The 19,404-nt window shown below is 37.0% G+C and overlaps 1 protein-coding gene and 1 non-coding gene across 4 annotated transcripts in view; both read right to left on the minus strand.

Annotated features, from left to right (window-relative positions):
* Nucleotides 1-19,404, minus strand: part of SEPTIN7 (septin 7) — a 43,266-nt gene that overhangs the window by 6,366 nt on the left and 17,496 nt on the right. For all 3 annotated transcript variants that reach the window (XM_028154561.2, XM_028154568.2, XM_028154560.2), the window contains exons 4-10: nucleotides 15,704-15,804; nucleotides 14,739-14,873; nucleotides 11,906-12,023; nucleotides 9,537-9,629; nucleotides 8,392-8,488; nucleotides 6,827-6,878; nucleotides 5,068-5,193 (exon numbers count right to left, since the gene is read on the minus strand). In XM_028154561.2, coding sequence (XP_028010362.2) covers nucleotides 5,068-5,193; nucleotides 6,827-6,878; nucleotides 8,392-8,488; nucleotides 9,537-9,629; nucleotides 11,906-12,023; nucleotides 14,739-14,873; nucleotides 15,704-15,804 — 722 coding nt within the window. The remainder of the gene's footprint in view (nucleotides 1-5,067; nucleotides 5,194-6,826; nucleotides 6,879-8,391; nucleotides 8,489-9,536; nucleotides 9,630-11,905; nucleotides 12,024-14,738; nucleotides 14,874-15,703; nucleotides 15,805-19,404) is intronic.
* LOC114235037 (small nucleolar RNA SNORA30/SNORA37 family) lies at nucleotides 7,015-7,140 on the minus strand. The gene has a single exon (XR_003621221.1). It is a non-coding gene; the product is annotated as a small nucleolar RNA SNORA30/SNORA37 family (small nucleolar RNA).

Consider the following 19,404-nt stretch of genomic DNA (forward strand, 5'->3'; position numbering starts at 1 on the left):
CAAAAAAATTGATCTTCCAGTATTATATTAACAAAATGGTCACATATATTTAAAAATGGAATTTTTGACATCTCTCATTTGTCAAAATGATCTTTCAAATCTCTTTAATTTTTAAATAAATTGCCATCCTACTTCTGGTCATCTTTACTAAAGTGGTATTTAGAAGCAATACAAAATTATGCTTACTATGTAGAAAACATGGGAAAAAGGATTACTTGTCATAACTGTTTTTTCAAATAAAACCTTTTTTATTAGATGGCTAGAAAAAAACACTTAAATTACATTACCTGCCTACTTCTTAATGGGAAACTTTTTCACACTCAGATACATTAAATATTATAAACTTAAACTTGTCAGAGAAATTTAAAACAACTCAACCAAAGAAATGAAAAGGCTTGAAGATTTTTTAAAAAAAGGCTATGACATAACCTGAATATCACACTAAATCCCCAAAGATGTAACTTGGCTTTTTCTAGAGTTCTCTTTAAGGGGTTCTAACTCCTAAAAGCCACCAGATGACTTATCCTTTCACATGTCCAATAAGAGAGTCACAGCAGGAGGCAGCCAATTGATGTTTTGCTCTCACATCCATGTTTCCCTCTCTCTCTAAAAAATCAATTAAAAATCTTAAAAAAAAAGAAAAGAAAGAAAACACTGTATAAGTTTAAGGTGTACAACATGATGTCTAAATCTTGTTTTAAGTCTGTCCAAAATATAATTGGTCTAGGACCATTAACATAACAGAAAAACACATTTCAGACATACAAGCCAAATATTTTTATTTTTATTTTTTAAAAATATTTTTATTTTTAATCCATAAACTTTACAGCCCATCCAAAACGGCCTCACAAAATTAAATATAAGATGAATCAATTTAATTTACTACCTAATATCTAACTTTTAAAAAATTAGCTTATTGACTTTTTTTTAAGTCAACTTGAATGTTTTATAAATTGCTAACATTTTCAAGCCAATGGATAAAACTTCCAAGTGTCTTCTTTAAGATTCAGTATGTGTTATTCAATAAAGCAATAAAAACCTAATTTAATATAGCAGGTCAATATCTATTCCAAAGTCAGCCATTCTCCAGTTGGTAGAAATATATTTCCAATAGAATTCTACTTTTAATGCTTTCACCTGGGTTATAATTTAACTCAAGTAATCCACACTGGAATCCTGTATATGCAGAATAATTTTTAACAACACTTGCTTTACTATTTTTTTTCTGAATTACACCTTACCTGCAACTAACAGCAAAAATATCCCAGCACTACTTTAAAAGCCTTGTATTTGAAATATGGAAACAAAAATTCCTTATTTCTAGGACATGAACAAATGTTTAAAAGAAGAAAATTAAACATTAAGCACATACATTTAATGAAAAATATGTAGATAGTATACTTCCCTTTAACGTATCCTATATAATAAAAAGGTAATACGCAAATTAACCCTCACGCCCTCACAAGATGGCTGCCAATAACCAGGCAGGAAGGGGGAGTTAGTGAGGGACGACCAAACAACTGAACAAGCTGGCTGCGTGGGGTGACCAGACCGGCAGGGGGGTTAGTGAGGGACAACCAAACGACTGAACAAGCAGGCTGCATGGGGCGACCAGGCTGGCAGGGGGGTTAGTGAGGGACGACCAAACGACTAAACAGCAGGCTGCATGGGGTGACCAGGTCAGCAGGGGGGTTAGTGAGGGATGACCAAACGACTGAGCAGCAGGCTGCCTGGGGGTGACCAGGCCAGTGGGGGGGCCTTGAAGGGAGACCAGGCCGGGGGGGTGGGGGTAAGGGGCAGTTGGGGGCGATCAGGCCAGCACACAGAGGCAGTGAGGGGCAATCAGGCCGGCAGGGGGTGGCAGTTAGGGGTAACCAGGCAGGCAGGCAGATGAGTGACTAGGAGCCAGCGGTCCAGGATTGTGAGAGGGATGTCCAACTGCCGGTTTAGGCCCGATCCTAAACCGGCAGTCGGACATCCCCCAAGGGGTCCCAGATTGGAGAGGGTGCAGGCTGGTCTGAGGGGATCCCATGCACCAGGCCTCTAGTAAAATTATAAGTGGATTTACTTATGTTTTTCTTTAAACAGTTATAAAACCTTTAAGCTAGTGAAATGCATTTAAAAGAAATTAGGAGCCCAGCAAGCATGGCTCAGTGGTTGAGTGTCAACCTATGAACCAGGAGGTCACGATTCAATTATGTGTCAGGCACATGCCCAGATTGTGGGCTCGATCCCCACTGTGGGGCATGCAGAAGGCAGCTGATCATCACTGATATGTCTCTATGTCTGTCTCTCTCTCTCTCTCTCTCTCTCTCTCTCTCTCTCTCTCTCTCATTCTCTGAAATCAATAAAAATGTATTAAAAATAAAATAAAATGAATTACTAGCAGGATTGGATCACTTCATGAGTTACATATTGTCAAAACTATTATGCTGTACATACATCTGAAACTAATATAAAATAATGTTGAATGTCAACTGTAATTGAAAAATTCAATGAAACAAAAATAATTGAGTGGCCTTTTAAAGGATATATTAAAAATAAAATAAAATGGATAGGATTTAATTAACATTTACTAACAATACTTATTAACAATCCTTACATTTTTTGTGATAAAGTCAAAGAAAATTTTGCTAAAACAAATAAAAGTCTTGCCTTTTATTTGCCTTATGTGCTGAACCTTACCTCAAATATTTTAAGTATTTAAAAATTGTATTTAAATATTTAAAAATTATTAAAATATAACCAAATCAATTTTTCCTAGAAGTCAATGTTTTGCAAAGCATGAATTACTAATCACCTATATCAGAATCATTCTAGGTGCTTATTAAAAACTAGAGGCCCGGTGCACAAAATTCATGCATGGGGGGTGGGGGAAAGAGGGGTGTCCCTCAACCCAGCCTGCACCCTCTCCAATCTGGGACCCCTTGAGGGATGTCTGACTGCCCGTGTACCTATGTCCCTTAGTCAGACATCCCTCTCACAATCCAGGACTGCTGGCTCCCAACTGCTCGCCTGCCTCTGTCTGATCAGTCCCTAACCGCTTCCGCCTGCCAGCCTGATCGATGCCTAACTGCTCCCCGGCCGGCCCAATTGCTCCTAACTGCCCTCCCCTGCCAGCCTGGTCACCCCTAACTGCCCTCCCTTGCCAGTCAGGTTGCCCCTAACTGTCCTCCCCTGCAGGCCTGGTTGTCTCCAAGTGCCCTCCCCTGCTGGCCTGGTCACCCCTAACTGCCCTCCCCTGCTGGCCTGGTCACCCCCAACTGCATGCCTGGTTCCCCCCAACTGCCCTTCCCTGTAGGCCTGGGTCCCAAACACCCCAACTGTCCTCCCCTGCATGTCTGATCCCCCCCACCCAATTGCCATCCCCTGCAGGCCTGGTCACCTCCCCTCCGCCAAATGTCCTCCCCTGCTGGCCTGGTCACCCCGAACTGCCCTCCCCTGCATGCCTGGTCCCCCCCAACTGCCCTCCCCTGCTGACCTGGTCTCCCCCAACTGCCCTCCTCTGTTAGCCTGGTCACCCCTAACTGCCCACAACTGCCCTCCCCTGCAGGCCATCTGTGTCCACATGGGGGCAGCCATCTCATGTCTTGGAGTGACGGTCAATTTTCATATTACTCTTTTATTAGATAGGATATAAACTCTCAGGCCCATCTGCCATCTAACGAATCAGAATCACTCGCTAAATGATTGAAACCAGAAAACCTAGAAATTGATCACTAAAGTTTCTCAAAGAAGCATGCTAATAGCATAAGAAGAAATTCTAAGTTAACCCTTTGCACTCGCTTGCTTTTTTCTTGATTCCTTTATTCTACTTGGGATTTTACAAAGCGTGACAGTAGAATAAAAAACTGGAGTTTCTTTTCATACAAACTTATTTATTTGGATTTTTTTATATTTCAAATTATTGATACATTCAAAGAGTATAAAAAGAGCTGCTACTGATGCTAACCGTGTCGAGTCACACTCGACATCTGAGTGCAAAAGGTTAAGTAAGAAATAAGGGACTATGACCCAAGTATCACTAAGAAATTATGGAAGAAAATAAACACAGGTTTTAAAAGAGAACTGCTTTGTGTGCTTTCTCTGGAATGTAAAGGCCATGTGGAGACATTTTCTGTTCCATTATGAGGGATGCTAGCCACTATAAAACACAGTAATGGCTACTTTGAGAATTTGCCTTTTTCATTATTTATGCAGATGATCCTTCAGATTATCCTTTAATGGTAGATAACACATGGCTACAAATGTACATACTATAGTTAAAATAGTCTTCATAATACTTATGATCTTCAGCAATTCCAAGTTTAAAAAAAAAAAAAAGGTACAGACTTGTTACCAAGAACTACCCCAGCTAACTCACCATGTCCTCACACACCTCTTTCCCCATCCCATCACAACCACACAGCCTGAGATCTGCACTAAGTAGGTGAAGCTACACACTTGGTAGTCACTCACACCGCTCCAAGAAATCCAAACCCAGCTAATTTACTACGTGTTAATACACAATGGGAACAGAGAAAGTAGAGAAGGTAACCAAGACTAGAGTCATCTAAGTATTCTTTTTGTTTGGTTCTGTCCCTTGTTTCTATATAATGTTAGTGAAAATTCTGCTATCAAAAAGGCTTATTTAAAAAAGACATAATAAAAGGTAGAAGTTCTATGTGAAGTCTTCTTAAAGAGACAATAAGATATTTATCTTACAAGCATTATGGGTTAAGAGATCTTAATAGTAACTTTTCTCTTTCCTTAAAAAAAAAGTATTTTCTAAAGGAGCTATTTAATTTCTAATTGGGGATCTATTAACTGTGTGGTACACAGATTATAAAAATGGCAAATGACCAAGAGAATGCAAGGTTCTTTCTCTTAAGGAACAAGGAAATAACACTTCCTTCCACAATTAAATAGTAAAATATAAAACTGCCAAAACAAAAGCTTAACATAAAATTCTGCTGTTGTGCATAAGTAACATCCCAGTTTTCTATTGAGTAGCCAGGAGATACTTGATGAAAATAAAACAATATAATTATATACTAATAAATAATACCTTTTCTGATGTATACTTACTTAGTAAGCTGCCCTTTATTCTTGTTATTATCAACTCCATTATAAGTCACAGCTGCCAATTTTCTGCTCCGGTAGTTCTCATAGTGTACATTATTAGTGACATCTTTCAAGTCCTGCATATGTGTTCTGTCATAAGTAAGGTAACAGATCAAGAGTTTGCTTCTATTAAAAAGCAGAGCAAGATACATGCACTAACTTGACACCAATGGAAATTTAGGTTCCAAATGAGAATTTAAGAGCCATAATCCCCTCAAAGCACTTACTAAAGATGACATTTCCACATAAGAGTATTTACTTTTATACTACAGTAAGTCCTCCCTTAGCATATCGATAGGTTCTGCGACTTTCCAGGCTAATAGATATAAACAAAAGTTAAGTTCCTATGGCTTCTCAACATCATAACAAAACAACATTGAACAAAATGACATTATTCAAGGATCTGCTGTATGTATTTTACTAGAGAAGGGAATGTAGGTTAGCTTCTACGGACATTAATAAAACCTAAAAGAAATCCTTTTCTTTAGCAGTATTAATAAGAGTTTTTACTAAGGTGATAAATTCACAGGGACACTTTAGATCACATATCAGGATGAATTCAAAGTGGGGAATTTAAATTTGTTTATTCAAACTCTCTAATGAATGTGGTATCTTGGCTAAATGTTTGCTCACAGCATTTCCATAATATATAAAATCAATACATATAAAATAAACTGCACAATACATCAGACAATGTCATCATTCTTAATGATTCGAAATGCTAAAGACACCCTGAGCTGCTGCATGATTTCCTTCCACAAATGCAGTTTCTTGGATGCGTGTGGTGAGGAGGTCTCTGTAATCATTCCATCCTCCCTTCCTCACCACTTCACCACTTCACTCCCTTCTGGGAGACAAACAAAGGTGTACTCCGTTTTTATTTTTCCCGATGTCCATGAAACATTTACGATTACCTCCCGTTTTGTGATTAGAATGTGATGTTAAATTACTGATTCAACTCCTACTATTTGACATTTCTAAGCAGTTCTCCGAGAGTTTACTGCTCCTGGTTCTAAGTCTGGGTTTTCCACATGTCTCCTTTCTCTTTATACTCTGCCCTTTGATGACTTTATTCTCTCTCTGGCCACCATAGTTACACCTAAAGCTCTATCCTTCTCCACTTCAGTAAAGCCAGGCAGCTTATTCCAAGCAAAGCCAGTGGTTGAGAATAAATAGCTCATGCTAATTTGTCACTGATTTTCCAAACTAAAGAGTTCCATTGCTGTGGAAGCTCTCTTCTCAGCCTCTGAGTCAAGACACTCTAACTCATTACAGTCTCTCCTGGGCTGTCACTCAATTTTTGGTACTAGTGTATCTTATAGGTGACACCATATAACCTCTTCAACTATAAGCTCCCCTTTACAAGAAACATGCCTTCAAAACCTAGCCTTCCCTTCCACTTTTCCCAATAAAAAAAAACGCAAAAGTTTTTCCCCTTTCAACTTTCCATACCTCTTTCAGTGTTAAAACCTCAACTGAAAATACAATTATCGACTTTTTTTCTATACATCCCTAGTCACACAGCTTATTTTGTATTTTTGCTAATGACTTTAAAATCCTGGTGAAATAATCCAAGTTGTCTCCATTCACTACTTACTTTACGGCTAGAATGAGACACCAATTTAAATTAGCTACATTTATGGAAGGCAAAACAAATTTGTCCAACTCTAACTTTATTTAGGGAAAGAAAAAGCTTGTTGTTTTCATCATTACTTACACTTACCTTATCAACATATTTCTGAGAATTGTGAAATCACAATGTTCACCATTTTCAACTATAAAAGAAACAGACCATATTATTTCCATTAACTGCAGGCTTTTCAAAGAAAATTTCACAGAAAAGTGGAGGTAACAAGAATAAAAGAATATGCAAAATAGCTTAGATAAATTTTTCACTAAGGATTTGTTTTCCTCTGTGCCATTGAGTGACAGCTACCACTGGCACAGTCCCAGGGAAGATGCACTCAAGGGTTTTCTTTCAGCACCAGCTACCAAATCCTGGCCCCACTGCCTGGGCCGGACCTGTGAAAGTGCTATCATTCAGGGTTAACACGGTCACACAGTACTTAACCTAAGGGCATGCCCGGCAAGCACAGTGTAATACTGCTTTACTGTAGTTTAATCTTCAGTGATCAAATATATACATCTAACAAAGGAGCTCTTCAGAGCAACTTCTGCGAAGTTGAAAAGGGAGATCATATCTTTTCCTTTATTGGTAGAGAATACATTTACTCCATGATAAAATGCATTTTAAAAGTTTAGTGGTGGGAGAATAAAAGGGGAATCTCTTTAGAAACCCCCCTTAAAACGTATAGGAACATATTTAGGGGGGAGAAACCCCTAAAACTAGAGATATAAAGTAAATTCTTCATCACAGATTTCAAGCTCTAAAGCCTCTGCTCAGCAACTGAAGGTAATCTGGGATAACGGGGCTGGGAATGAGTACAGTTCATTGGTGGGGAAAGTCACTGATAAGGACAGTAACTTGGAACAATACCCTAAAAATTACAGAATTTTTAAGAGTAGTAACAAGTAGATAAAATAATCATGACTCAATCTTTGTCCCAAGTTACTATAACACAGGAGACTTAAATCTTTCTATTAGGTTAAACCAATAATAATAAACACAAACTTAGGGAAACACATCTTTTTACCAGTGGACTTCTGAGATTTGATACTATGGCTAAGATTTTATTGGTGTTTAAAACTCTTTACAAAATTAGTAGAGGATCTCTTAATAATGATCCCCCGCCTAAAGATCAGATGCCTAAAAAGGTAGCTTCTGTCCTGAGGAAAGGAGACTGAATGCTTTCATTGGGCTTATGAAAGTTGTTCTCAATCATTCTTGAGGATCCTAGACCCAATTGAGACTCAGATAAAAGTGAGAGAGGCCTTTTCTCCAAAACTGTTTTCAATTTCAGAAAGGGTATTAGATCCCTCAGAGGCAAAGTTTGGATCCCAGGTAAAGAACCCTGCACTGTACACATGTGTTCAAACAAGAAAACAGAATAGTCCTAATTGATGGGGCAGAGGTGGGAGGGTGGCCGTACTGACAAGTGACTTCTGAGTATTACAGTGTTAGGATTTAACACATACCTGCCTGACTTAGAAGGACACAAGATCTGAGAAACTGGAATGTTTGAGAAAATGAGACTAAATAAAACAATTCACAACTAACACCCTAAACTATATCAATAAAGTGATCATATTATACTACTTACTATAAATACAAATTTTTATCACTTTTTTGAGCTCTTATACAAAGTCATTCACTAAAGAAAACCTTACCTTCAGCAACACCCCAAGGATACTGCCTTCCTCTGACCCTTTTGCCATTAACTTCAATGATAGTATTACTACCTACCACAGCAAGAGGTAAACGGTCCTATAAAACAAAGTATTCTTGTTCAAATACATCTCTGTAGTCCTCACAAGTCAAGAATAAAAGTTATATTACTCAAGAACAGATTGGTAAAAAAAATTACCTTGATAGTGTCTATATTCACTTTTATAGGGCATTCAATTACTATTTAGTAAACTGCCATATCATGGTATTCTTAGCAATGTAAACAATGAATAACATCATATTTTCTCTAAAAATTTTAGAATACTAAAGCATGTACTGATCAAATTATTTGTAAACAAACAAAAAAATCATTCCAAAAAGAAGCTGTCCCATACTGAAAAACTAAAAAGGGTAAAAAATATATTGGCAAATTGAGGAAAAAAATGAGGCTTGTGACTAGCCCGCCTACCTGACCACAAAGCGACCCTAACAGCCCTGGAAGCAGGGAACATTACACTCGTTAGACTATACTGGAAGTCCAAATCTGGGGCCCACATCTGTATTCATCCAGACCAGATCAGAATATAGTCTTTCAAATTTCTTGTAGCTCCCAGAGTATATAAGAATATATAAAATATATGGCTATTTCTACAAAAACTTAGAAATTCTTTATTGGTAAAGCATTTCATTATTCCAAGATAATTACGTGCTTACATAATGCCATTTATAAAAACATTTTTAGGTCCAGGGTACTTAGGAAACCACTATAAATTAAAAATACAGAAAACTGTTGGTATAGATTTTTGGTTAGTTTTTATAAAAGAACAAAAGCGAACATATTTTGTCTGGCTGTTAAAACAAAGATTAAGCATAACAATGCTTAAGAACAAATCCTCTCCCTCTCATTACCTGGTTTTGAGGGGGGGGGAATTATATGAAACCAGTTAACTCAAAACCATATGAAGATTGGAATTATATTATTCATCTCTCTATTCCACACAATGCCTTATTACATATAATAGTCAGCAAACAGAGTTAACTGTAAAGTTGAAATCAACAATGAATAATCTCCCAATTGATATTGTTGTGGATATTAGTGTTTTTAAAGCCCCAAAACATATTAATATTTGTATGGGAATGAACCTACCTTTATCTTTTTAACAAGCTTATTTTCTTCTTCATCATCTGTCTCTGGAAATTCATATATTTTAATTTTATGTTCTTGGATTTCTTTCATTATCTAAAATGGAAGAGGAAATTAGCAAAAAAGAACCACACATAATTAATACATTAACTTTATTTTTATTATACTTACCTTAAATTCCTATGAGCCCTCAGCTTTAGGTCCTTGACTGTTTTTCAATAATGTAAAAACTGTCATCTAAAAACAAAGTACTATGCTGGTCTTTACCACTGAAATCCAATGACTTCAGAAGTGTTCAAGTAATGTGGTTATAATACCAAAAGAGTTCTAAACGTGAGGTAAGATTCCAGAGAGGGCTTTCTCTAGTTGATTTCTACGGTAATGGCTGTAGGTCATTTATTTACAATGACTGAGATTCTTTCTCTAGATAAAGCTCTCTCCAACTGTTTTTATTCGGCTGAATCAGCAATGCCTAAACTCACCTAAAATTTTTAGAAGACTTTGGCTAAGGTAAGTAAAACTAAATACAGTGTTGGCTTCAGTAGAAAAAATTCTACACCATCAGAACATATCCTTGCATGTAAATGTGCATAAACACAAATCAAGGAACAACAGATACAAGGTTGGGTAAGCACAAGGAAAAAATATGCCCTGGAAATAAAGAAGCGAAGGTGTTAGTGAGGAGAATGCAGAAAAGAGAAAGATAGCTTATTAATAATATCAGAAATAACCCACTTCAAATTAAATTATCTTGTCCAAAATTATTCTAAATTCTAAACAAAATATGGATATCCAAATATTGTTCAAATTCACAACAAACCACTAACATACCTAGAACTAGCTAGCTCCCTACCTGTACTGGTATTTCAGTACTATTCTCACTGCAAAGGGTCCCCAGCAGCAGTAAAGGGATCCTAAACAAAATGTGTTAGATGGCTACTAAACAAGAGGAAATAAAATGGCCACTGGGAAACACACACACACACACACACACACACACACACACACACACACAACCACACATTTTACATGAATTAAATAATAATGTGTCAAATGCATGACTAGAAGAAAAAAAGAAACACTAAAAGCTGGCTCTAAGAGCAGAGGTTGTATATTTAAAGGACCCGAATGAACACCTTCAAAATACCAAAGCTAAAGCTCCACCTTAATCTACTGAGCCAAGTGGTAGAAATACAAGCCAATAACTCATTTTGAAAAAGTTCTCCAGATGAGTTTGATAGGCACCCTGGGTTAAGAACCATTATTTTTAAGCATATGAAAAAAAATTGTACAACCACTACAACGCAACCGATTTGGAAGTAGAGATCATTGCTTGCTCATCTTTTTTAAGTTCTTAGTACTGTTCCAAATCAAGATACATTAAAATCATACAGAGGGGAAGAAATGTATATGATTAGTAATTGAATTTAGAAATACACATCTTAAAGTAAAAATGAGAGTGATAGAAATACCAAATATAGTAAAAATGATGTATTAAAGCAGTCTCAAAATCTAAATAGCTCTAACAAGCAAATTTCAAAAGGTTTTTGTTTTTTAACAGGTTTAAGATAGCCTCAAATTTATATTGAAAAAGGTGAAAAAATAAAGTTTCTTGTTACAAAGAGAACTAAAAGGAAAATAATGTATAGTAAACTCTAAGATCTATTTTAAAATATTATACAAAACAGCTTCAATTTATTAGACCATTGGCCTAAAATTAAAAAATAGCTATTGGAATAGAAGAGTAATTCCAGAAATTAACTCTACATTTCATAAAATATATGTACAAACCAGAAATTGACCCTACATTTCATAAAATATACGTACAAACCAAATACGAGGAAAAAATAAACCCGATTTAAAGTGTTCAGCTTTTATAGAAAATTAAAGAAATTATTAGGTACCACTTTATTCCAAAAATTTTTTTCTAAATAAAATGACAAACAGTGCTAACAAGGCACTGAAATAAATACACCCCTTACAGAAGAAATTTGACTGTTTTATTGGGACAGCACCATGACAAAACGAGGGGGCAAACATAATCATGGCCTTTCAAAAAGTAATATTCTTGGAAATTCATGAAAATGATTCTAAAGTGTGTGGGGAGGGATGCTGGTGAAAGCGATACAGAAATATCTAAAATAGCCTTAAGGGACAAAGGATAAAGGAGGCACCATGATAACAGAAAAGAGCTTTCAGGAGAAAACTAAGGCAGAGGATTATTTTCAAGAGTTATTTGTGATACAGCATAAACAACCATATGGAAAAGTAGCAAGAGAAATACACTGTAACACATTATCCTTAAAATGTGAAAAACTACAAATTATGTGAATAGTATGAGAAACCCAGGAGTTCAAGTGCATTCAGCCTACCTGTTTTTTAAACTGTTGGCACTCCTCTGGTGTGAGTGTGTCTGCTTTGGCAATAAGTGGGATGATGTTCACTTTTTCATGCAAACGCTTCATAAACTCAATATCCAATGGTTTAAGTCTGAAATACACAATATTTAACATAAATGAATTTTAAGTTTGGAAAAGCAGATTCTTCATACCCCCAAATGCTAGATTAAATACATTGGAACTACTTTACTTAGTTGCCAGACACACTCTCTAAAGATGTGCTGGGATAGCAGTGGTTATAACAGCAATTATCTACCACTGAACAAAGAAAATGAAGCATCAATAGCTGAAATAAAATATTAACCGTGTGTGTTCAGTGATGACACTGGTGGGGTGAGGTGAGGGGGCGGGGAGGGCACTGAAAATACATTCCTGGAATAACTCATAATTACTCCAAAAACTGGTTCCCTCTAAAAAGGAAATCCAGGGACTACCCATATAAGATAGATAGGCCCTTATTCATGTATCAGACTGCCTAGAATTTTAGTCTGCAGTGAGCAGGGGATTTACAACTCTCTATATAAAATTTAGTGTCATATTCCTTCACTTAATGCATACTAAGCAGCACATATGAATGGACAAAAGTTTGTTCCATTTCCAAAAATAGTTAAGCTGAGAAACTATTCAAAAACACATTTTTGTACATCAGAAATAAACATTTTGAACTCCCATTCCTGTGACAATGAATGGCCCAAAACCACTACACATCATTTGAATTATATCAAAAATTTTTTGCTTAAAAAAAAAATCTTATTTCCCATGCAATTTTAAGAAGTATATTTCCCCTTGGGAAATAGAAGAAATGTGATTTCATGAGAATTACAAAATCTTGGAGAGAGCCCAAAAGACCTAAAATAATAAAACTGAATATAAACTGACCAATTTCTATTGATTCAACCTCAGATTAAGATTTTACTCTGTCCATCTCCAGGAAAAAACAAAACAAAAACGTTTACAAGTTAAACTAGAATGATTAAAAATGTATAAATTCAGGGAGAAGCTAACAAGAACTCATAAAAGACCATAGAGTGTGTGTTGGATTTCTGAGATTACTTTTTAAAAAAAATTGATTTCAGAGAGGGGGAGAGAGTGAGAGAGAGACGGAAACATATATGATGAGAATCATTGATCGGCTGCCTCCTGCACACCCCACACTGGGGATCCAGCCCATAACCCAGGCATGTGCCCTGACAAGGAAATGAACTGTGACCTGGTTCATAAGATTGACGCTCAACCACTGAGCCACACTGGCTGGGCGTTATTACTTTTTTAAACCTTTTGAGATAATTTTTGTGCTTTCTTCATAGTAAACAAATATTTGAAATGAAATATTTGCACCACTACAATCTGACTGCAAAATATGGTAAACTACATAATTAAGGCTTTATGTAGTGATAATGCGAAACCAAGACAGTGATAAGGGCAAAGGTGGAGAAAGAAGCAGGAAATAGAAGAGAAAGGTATTCTTATGAAGGAACTGGTGTACACTGCTGTAACCTGGGTATTGGATTATCTAGTCTGATAGTACATAATAGTCTAGTTCCTTTTGGTGGAAAGATGGTGGGGTTCCTATCATCAAGAGACTGAGTTATGCTGAGTCATTTACCCAGATTAAAAGCAATAACCTACCAATGAATCTTTTTTTAAAAAAATATATTTGATTTTTCACAGAGAGGAAGGGAGAGGGATAGAGAGCCAGAAACATCGACGAGAGAGAAACATCGATCAGCTGCCCCCTGCACACCCCGCACTGGGGATGTGCTTACAATCAAGGCGCCTGCCCTTGACTGGAATCGAACCCGGGACCCTTCAGTCCGCAGGCCGACACTCTATCCACTGAGCCAAACCAGTCAGGGCCCTACCACTGAATCTTTTACCCAGAAAAAGATTAAAGAGTAATTATAAACATCTGCAGTTAACAAAGACACATATATCTATTCAAAATGGCAGAGAAAATAAAAATAAAAAAGAGAGTGCAGGCTGGCAAACAGAACAATCACATCAGCCCTAGCCAATTTGGCTCAGTGGATAGAGCGTCGGCCTGTGGGCCAAACAGAGGGTGGTCCTGGGTTCAATTGCGGTCAAGGGCACATACCTTGGTTGCATGCTTCCCCCTGGCCCAGGCCCTGGTCAGGGCTCATGCAGGAGGCAACCAATCGATGTGTTTTTCTCACATCGATGTTTCTCTCTGTCTTTCCCTCTCTCTTCCACTTGCCCTAAAAATCAATGGAAAATATATATCCTCAGGTGAGGATTAACCAAGGATTAACAACAACAACAAAACATACAAAAAAAACAATCACACCAGATGAATGTCTAGATACTTAGTTATTAACTCTGTATAAGTAGAAGGTTAGTACTGATGCCATGATCCTTAAACCATGTGACCAAAGAAATGGTAAGTGAGGACTTTGGTACTTCTGTCTTTCTGTAACCTTCTCTCTCAGATCTATTTTAAATAACATCTTTGGAGTTTCTTAGAATATAATCTAAGCTAATTATAATTACTATGGCTGTTTCACCTTATTGTGTGGTTCAATTAGTGGCACAGTAGTCCAAAAAAAAGCCAAATTAGCCACATTGAAATATATAACTATGATTAAAACACTGTTCCTCTCTATGAAAGCAAGTAAAAAAAAAGTATACATGAGAAACTACAAAGTAAAATCATTGCTAGTTTATCTAGGACTGAAAAAAAATTTTTTATGTGCCATTTCTACATGGAATTTGGGACTTTTCAACTAGTGTAGTGGAGTAATAAACAACAACAACAACAAAAGGTTATCAGAAGCATCAAGGTACTGACCCATGTCCTGAAGGAGCAATGAAGTATAAACAACACTGCACCCTGCTATCAGGCATCTGACGTCTGTTCACTCGAGATTCTGCATTTAGGTAGTCCTCAAATTTACTATCAATGTAGTCAATAACAGGCTGCCAGCTATGGAATGAAGATGAACAAAATAATTAAGTGGCAATTCTACATTTAAATGTACAAATGATGACTGTTAAAGGGCAATAATCTGTATTTTTAAATAGACAAAATCAATCTAACCAGTATGTCTCAAATTATTCTACATATACTGATTTAAATAAAAACAGTGTATAAATTATGTGGACTAAATCTTGATTTCTAAATTTTCTAAATAAAAGAATATTTAAGTCAAAATGTAACTAAATTATTATCATATTTGTACCAATAAGTATATCAATGCTAAGGCAATTTACAATATGAAAAACTATATCCAAAGAAATGTTTATATTTATATACAATACAGAAACCTCATGATGAATTTATTTGCATATTTTTAAAGTTGAGATAAATTTACTTCAAAAAACAAAACAAAAGATGGAACTCAAAAAAATTAAAACTTCTAATTAAAGTGTCATGGATATTTTCTTCATTTATGATGTATGAAAAACTGAAGATCTAAAGTCAGGTTTAAATTAGAATGTGACAGAAAATAACATATACAAATATATAATATTATAGTAGAAAATGAAAAGTTTTAAATTTCTTACAAGAATTCTTGTATATATGTTTTAAATTTGTCTTCAAAATAATTCAAGGATAAATGTTATCGCCATTTTATAGAAAAGAAAGTCAGTTCAAAGAAATTAAGCAACATTAAGTAAGTGGCAAAGTTGGTGTATGAACAGTTTAGTGGCCTTTTGCTAAGATGGAAAATTTTAAAATGTTAAGCAGAAGGAGTCTAAAAACACCCCGAACCCCGAATATAATGGAAAGCAGTGATATCAAATGCTTCTTACCAATTACTATTATCCACTGCATCTCCAAATCCTGGGGTGTCAACTATTGTGAGCAGCAACTGAACCCCACCTTCTTTGATTAAAACTTTAGATTGTTCCACCTGTAAGAGTAATTGGTGCAGAAATTAATACCACAACATTACACCTATGGTTTCTTACAAGGTAAGCTGTAGGAAAATTAGCATTAATCAAAACTAATCAAGAAGCTTTTTGCAAACTAAATCTACCCACCCCCACATTTTCATTATTGTGGACATAAAAAGTCCTGGTTACTTGAAAGAAAAGTACAATGTAAATACTGAGTTTATGACTCATAGTTGGTATAAAGAAGGAACTGATAAATGGTAATAATCACTAAAGCCATATAATATTTACTAGAGGCCCGGTGCACGAAATTCGTGCACGGAGGGGGGTTGTCCCTCAGCCCAGCCTGTACCCTCTCCAATATGGGACCCCTTGAGGCATGTCCGACTGCCCGTTTAGGCCCAATCCGGGATCGGGCCTAAACCGGCAGTCGGACATCCCTCTCACAATCCAGGACTGCTGGCTCTCAACTGCTTGCCTGCCTGCCTTCCTGATTGCCCCTAACCACTTCTGCCTGCCAGCCTGATCACCCCCTAACCACTCTGCTGCCAGCCTGTTTGCCCCCAACTTCCCTCCTCTGCTGGCCTGGTCACCCCTAACTGCCCTCTGCTGCAGGGTTGATTACCTCCAACTGCCCTCCCTTGCAGGCTTGGTCCCTCTCAACTGCCCTCCCTTGCAGGCCGGGTGCCTCCCAACTGCCCTCTCCTGCTGGCCATCTTGTGGTGGCCATCTTGTGTCCACATGGGGGCAGGATCTTTGACCACATGGGGGCAGCTATATTGTGTGTTGCAGTGATGATCAATCTGCATATTACTCTTTTATTAGATAGGATAGAGGCCTGGTACAGGGGTGGGGGCCAGCTGGTTTGCCCTGAAGGGCATCCCGGATCATGTGGGGGTTCCCCTGGGGTTTGGGGCGGCCTGAGCGAGGGGCCTGTGGTAGTTTGCAGGCCGGCCACAGCCCCTGGCAACCCAAGTGGAGGCCCTGGTATCTGGAATTTATTTTCCTTCTACAATTGAAACTTTGTAGCCTGGAGCAGAGCCAAGCCTGGGGCTCCTTCCGAGGCCGGCAGCCATTTGTGTTGGGGTTATAATTGAAACTTTGTTGCCTTAAGCGGGTGGGCCTGGCCAGGGTGTGCGGAAAGCTTTGCTTCCCCTGTTGCTGGCGGCAACCCTAGCCTGCTCTCTCAAGCTCCGTTCTGCCGCCATTTGTTTGAATTTGTTTACCTTCTATAATTGAAACTTTGTAGCTTGAGTGGAGGCTTAGGCCTGGCCAGGGCAGGCGGAAAGCTTGGCTTCCTCTGTTACCTAGGAAACCTTGCTCTCTGTGGCTGTAGCCATCTTGGTTTGGGTTAATTTGCATACTTGCTCTGGTGGGCATGGCTTATGGGTGTGTTGGAGGTATGGTCAATTTGCATATTTGTCTATTATTAGATAGGATATGGCCTCAATGCACATCCATTAATACAAATAAAGACTGTGTTAGAATGATTCAGTAATTAAGAGATCAACTGTGATTAGGCAGACAAGTACATTTAATCTAACACAATAAATGTTCTCCATCTACTTTGGTCTAAACCAATTTCTTAAGTAAACTTATTACCATTTCCAAATCTTTCTCAGCATGTATGTAATTATTTACACTCGTGTTTATGTTATGGCTAAGATCCAGTTTTCTTTTCTAAAGTGGTATTGCATATTTAGCAATCAACAAAAGTCCCAGCAATTAAAAAATATATATTCTGGTAGAGTAAAACCCTACTAACTCTGATTGAAATCTTCCATTCTCTGTAGAATTTGTAAAAACCTATTTGAGAAAGAGTACTGGACTTAAACAATCAGAACATATAAATCATTCACCCTGGGCATATGCTGCCGCTAAATAAAGTGAAGAAAAGAATACTAATTTCCCCATTCATTGTATATTTACATCTAGTGCTTATTAAAACTAGAGACTCCAAGTATGCCTAAAGGCTAACGTAAGAGGCAAGAATTGTATTAAAACTCTGAGTGGTAAATGCCATTGTACAGTCCAGATTAAGTGCTACCAAACTTAGGAAAAAATGTAATCACGAACAGGTGAAAAGCAACTGCAACTATTTATGTGTTTAACAGAGTTTGGAAAAGAAAACTGACTGATTTCTGGGTAAAAGAAGTTTGGTGCTCCTTTACAGAACCGATGATGTCTTTCCATTTTCCTTTGGCATTTCTTACAGATGCTAGCCGATGCATGAAGGGACTGAGGAGATGAAACTGAGATTGCTGAGCAAGGAAGTCTGTAGCAGCACTATCCAAGGAAACTTTTTGAGATAACTGCAATGTTCTATATTGGCACTGTCCACTACAGTGGCTGCTTGCCCCAGTGGCTACTTAGACCTTACAACGTGTAACTGAGAAACAGAATGTTTAATTTCATTCAATTTGAATTATTTTAAATAGCCACATGTGGCTTAGTGACTATGGAATTGGACAATGCAGGTCTATAGAAATCAAAAGTTATTTTGTTAAAAAGAGTATTATCAAAAAAGAATTTTGTTAAAACTGAAAACAGTTCCTAAATTTGGACATGCAAGTCCATGGAGGAGTTTCTACTATTTTAGACAAGTAAGAGGCAAAGGCCTTATCTTTTAGACCAAGGTCTTCAGACAGCTCTGATCCTGATGTAAACTCTCACATCCCAAATATAAGTATATTTATTTATCAATTCAATTATATATAATTGGCAATCTGAACATTAAATATTAATAAGTATTAATTTTTCTATAGATTAAAAAAGTAAACATCAAAATATAAGGGTCCTAGCCCAGCCAGTGTTGCTCAGTGGTCGAGCATTGACCTATGAACCAGAAGGTCACAGTTAAGATTCCTGGTCAGGACACATGCCATGTTGTGGGCTTGATCCCCAGTAGGGGGTGTGCAGGAAGCAGTTGATCAATGATTCTCTCTCGTTATTGATGTTTCTCTCTCTCCCCCTCTCTGAAATCAATAAAAAAAATATTTATATATATATATGTGTGTGTGTGTGTGTGTGTGTGTGTGTGTGTGTGTGTGTGTGTGTATATATATATATATTCTAGTATTTTTTGGTTATCTCCAGTATCAGCTTGGGAGAACACTGTTTCAGGCCACATAGCCAAGATAACACAGCCTGTCTTATACCAGGTTACTCTAATAATATGAGGGAGGCAAAATAACAGAAAATAATCAGACATCATCATCAGTGTTAGATTATCAAAACTAAAAAAAAAAAAAAAAAAAAAATTAAGTGGCTTAGCAAGTTCACATTTCATATATCTGGTGGTCCTCTAATCAAAGAACAATTTGTTTATATGTCAATTATCTCTCTTTATTTTAAAGGACAATCTGGTCAAATCTTACATCTCCATATATCTTGAATTCACCTCCATCTCCTTCACAAAAACAGGCCATTCGTTAATGTAAACTGTTATTGAAGCAGAAATATCCATAGTACTATGTATTAGAAACTAATGCAAAAATACAATTGTTCTATATGAATCATCTTCCAATTTTACTTCAAACCATTTGATTGCCTTATTACTAAACCTTTAGTAATAAATTGTACATTAATCACACATCCCAACAGAATAAATTTTAAGG

This window comes from Eptesicus fuscus, chromosome 14, assembly GCF_027574615.1.
Source record: "Eptesicus fuscus isolate TK198812 chromosome 14, DD_ASM_mEF_20220401, whole genome shotgun sequence".
Classification (NCBI taxonomy): domain Eukaryota; kingdom Metazoa; phylum Chordata; class Mammalia; order Chiroptera; family Vespertilionidae; genus Eptesicus; species Eptesicus fuscus.